General features: G+C 44.4%; 1 protein-coding gene across 1 annotated transcript in view; it reads right to left on the bottom strand.

Moving 5' to 3' along the window:
• Positions 1 to 2,819, bottom strand: part of Lim2 (lens intrinsic membrane protein 2) — a 7,386-nt gene that overhangs the window by 1,626 nt on the left and 2,941 nt on the right. Inside the window, exon 3 of the mRNA XM_031384289.1 lies at positions 1,220 to 1,369. Coding sequence (XP_031240149.1) covers positions 1,220 to 1,369 — 150 coding nt within the window. The remainder of the gene's footprint in view (positions 1 to 1,219; positions 1,370 to 2,819) is intronic.

Here is a 2,819-nt window from a genome sequence, read left to right as displayed (position 1 = left end):
GAGAGAGAGAGAGAGGGAGAGAGAGAGAGAAAGAGACAGACAGACAGACAGACAGACAGACAGAGAGCTGAGTACCAGCTGTCATCTCTTTGCTTCCCGACTGTGGATGCAATGTCATCAGCTGCCCCTTGCTTCTGCCATCATGACTTCTCTGTCATGATGGTCTGTGCCCTCAAACTGTAAATCAAATATACTCAACCTTCCTTAAGTTGTTTCTTGTTAAGTATTTGGTCACAGCAATGAGAAATGCCAGGAATGTACTCTTTATCATCTGTGTAATGAAATTCTGTTAGGACTTACCTTATATGTCTCTTCATTTGTTGGTCTTGAGCTGAATGTCTATAAAGAGACTGTTACTGTAAGTGTAGATCTTTCTTAAGTTCTATGGGGTATTAGTATTAGAGTGACAGTGAGGGGCTGGGGTGTTACTCAGTGGTAGACTGTCTTTCTAGTGTATGTAAATTCCTGAGATTTTATTCTCATCACCAGGACAAACGAGACAGAAAAGATGGGAGGGAAAGAGGTGATTGTCTCTGGAGAAAAAGCAGGGTAAAATCAATTTCATTACACAGATGATAAAGAGTACATTCCTGGCATTTCTCATTGCTGTGACCAAATACTTAACAAGAAACAACTTAAGGAAGGTGGAGTATATTTGATTTACAATTTGAGGGCACAGACCATCATGACAAAATGGCAGAAGCAAGGGGCAGCTGGTGACATTGCATCCACAGTCAGGAAGCAAAGAGATGACAGCTGGTACTCATCTCTCTCTCTCTCTCTCTCTCTCTCTCTCTCTCTCTCTCTCACTGTACATGAGAAAACAAACTCCTACAGACTTGTTCTGTGACCTCCTCACAAGTACTGTGGCATGTGCCACACACACAGAAAGAAAAGAAAGAAAAGTCAGTGGAAAGCCAGGCAGTGGTGGTGCATGTGTTTAATCCCAGCACATGGGAGGCAGAGACAGGTGGATTTCTGAGTTCGAGGCCAGCCTGGTCTACAGAGTGAGTTCCAGGACAGCCAGGGCTATACAGAGAAACCTTGTCTCGAAAAACTGGGGGAAAAAAAGAAGAAAGAAAGAAAGAAAAGAAAAGTCAGTGGAGCTGGGTCTAGGGATGAGAGAGTTAACGGAGTGGAGAGTGATGAGAAGTGGGTGCTGGAATGGGATTGAGGAGTTGGAAAGCTTGGGTGGGAATAAAGGGTGGGGGTCACTCACTGGAGGCAAAAAACATGACGCCAGCAGAGAAGGGCCTGGAGAGGCGGGTAAAGGTGGATTGCTGCGCAAACGCTAGGACACCCATGATGATCCCCGAGGTGGCACACAGGGCAGACAGGATCATGAAAGCCCGGGTGGCATTCCAATATGCTGTGGGGACACAACACAGTCACTCCTGGGCTGCTACCTCTGGGCCCACCGTGCCTTGTTTTTTCCATGGATTTAACTTCCCTCTTCCCTCTTTTGACCTGGCACACTCATACTCCTCCTCCAAAGCCCCCGTTCTCAAGACTTCTTCCGGGAAGCATCATTCTGATTGTGACCACTGTCCTCACCCTCTGTTCTGGGTTCCATAGGCCTCGTGAAATATTTCCTCGTATGCTCTTGACAATGATCTCTATCTTACAGATCCTTTCCATTCCATTCATTGTACTTTCCTGTATCTGAAAAGTCCTAGCCTTTTGTTTGAACTATATTTGTGTGCCTGAAAAGACCAGGGTGGAATATCTCACTCTCTCTTGCATCCCCAGCCCTTGATGGCTGTCTGGCACATGATAGATATTTTGTAACAATTTTGAGACTGGGTCTCTTGTAGCCCAGGTTGCCCTTGAACTCATGATGTAGCTGTGATTGACTCTGAATTCCTGACTCTCCTGTCTCCACCTGACAAGTGCTGGAATTACAGTCTTGAGATACCATGCTTTCCTCTGTTTGTAAGGCAGGCTCTCACTATAAAGCCCAGGTTTTCCTGAAAGTCTGGGATCTCCTGCATCTCCTAAATGCTAGATTACAAGTGTGAACCACAATGCCTGCCTCTGTCCAATCCTTACACACAACCGAACTGCCTGCCAGCATTCCTGGGAGATGGAAGGGGTATGACCCATAGAAAGTGCTGAGCTAGGTAAGCACTTAGTCAGTCTGTTAAGCCTATTATTGTTGCTTTCAAGAATAAAACTCAATAATTAATAATTAATATATTGTAGAAAATCTTGTGCAGTATTATATATTATGATATATTAGCTTATCATATGCTATATTATATGATACATTAATCAAAATGTATAATTTATTACTACTTTTCCATGCTATAGAGAATATATCATATAGACTAGAGCATATTATTCATTAATATTATATTCATACCTAATTTGTACTATGTAATATATATTTCTCCATGTCACTCCTCTTCCATCATGTGTACCTATGCCTATTTATGTGGGTGCATGTGTGTATGTGCATGTTGAGGCCCAAGGTCAGTTTTGTTTCTCAGGACTGCTCCACCTTGTTCTTCGAAATATAGTCTCTCACTGGCCTAGAGCTCACCAAGTAGAATAAGCTGGCTGACCAGTGAACCCCAAGGCTCTATTTCTCTCTCTGATGCTTCAGGGTTAGAAATTATGTACCTTTTATCTATTTGTTTGTTTGAGTGACAGGCAATCTTCTTGCTTCAGCATCCTGGTTCTGGTCAACTGGCTAGCCAGCCTCCCTCCCTCCCTGCCTTCCTGCCTGTCTGCCTGCCTGCCTGCCTGTCTGCCTGTCTGCCTGCCTTCCTGCCTGTCTGCCTTCCTGCCTGTCTGCCTACCTGCCTGTCTGCCTGTCT

This window comes from Mastomys coucha, unplaced genomic scaffold (genome assembly GCF_008632895.1).
Source record: "Mastomys coucha isolate ucsf_1 unplaced genomic scaffold, UCSF_Mcou_1 pScaffold21, whole genome shotgun sequence".
Taxonomy (NCBI): domain Eukaryota; kingdom Metazoa; phylum Chordata; class Mammalia; order Rodentia; family Muridae; genus Mastomys; species Mastomys coucha.
This window is presented reverse-complemented; position numbering and strand designations above follow the sequence as displayed.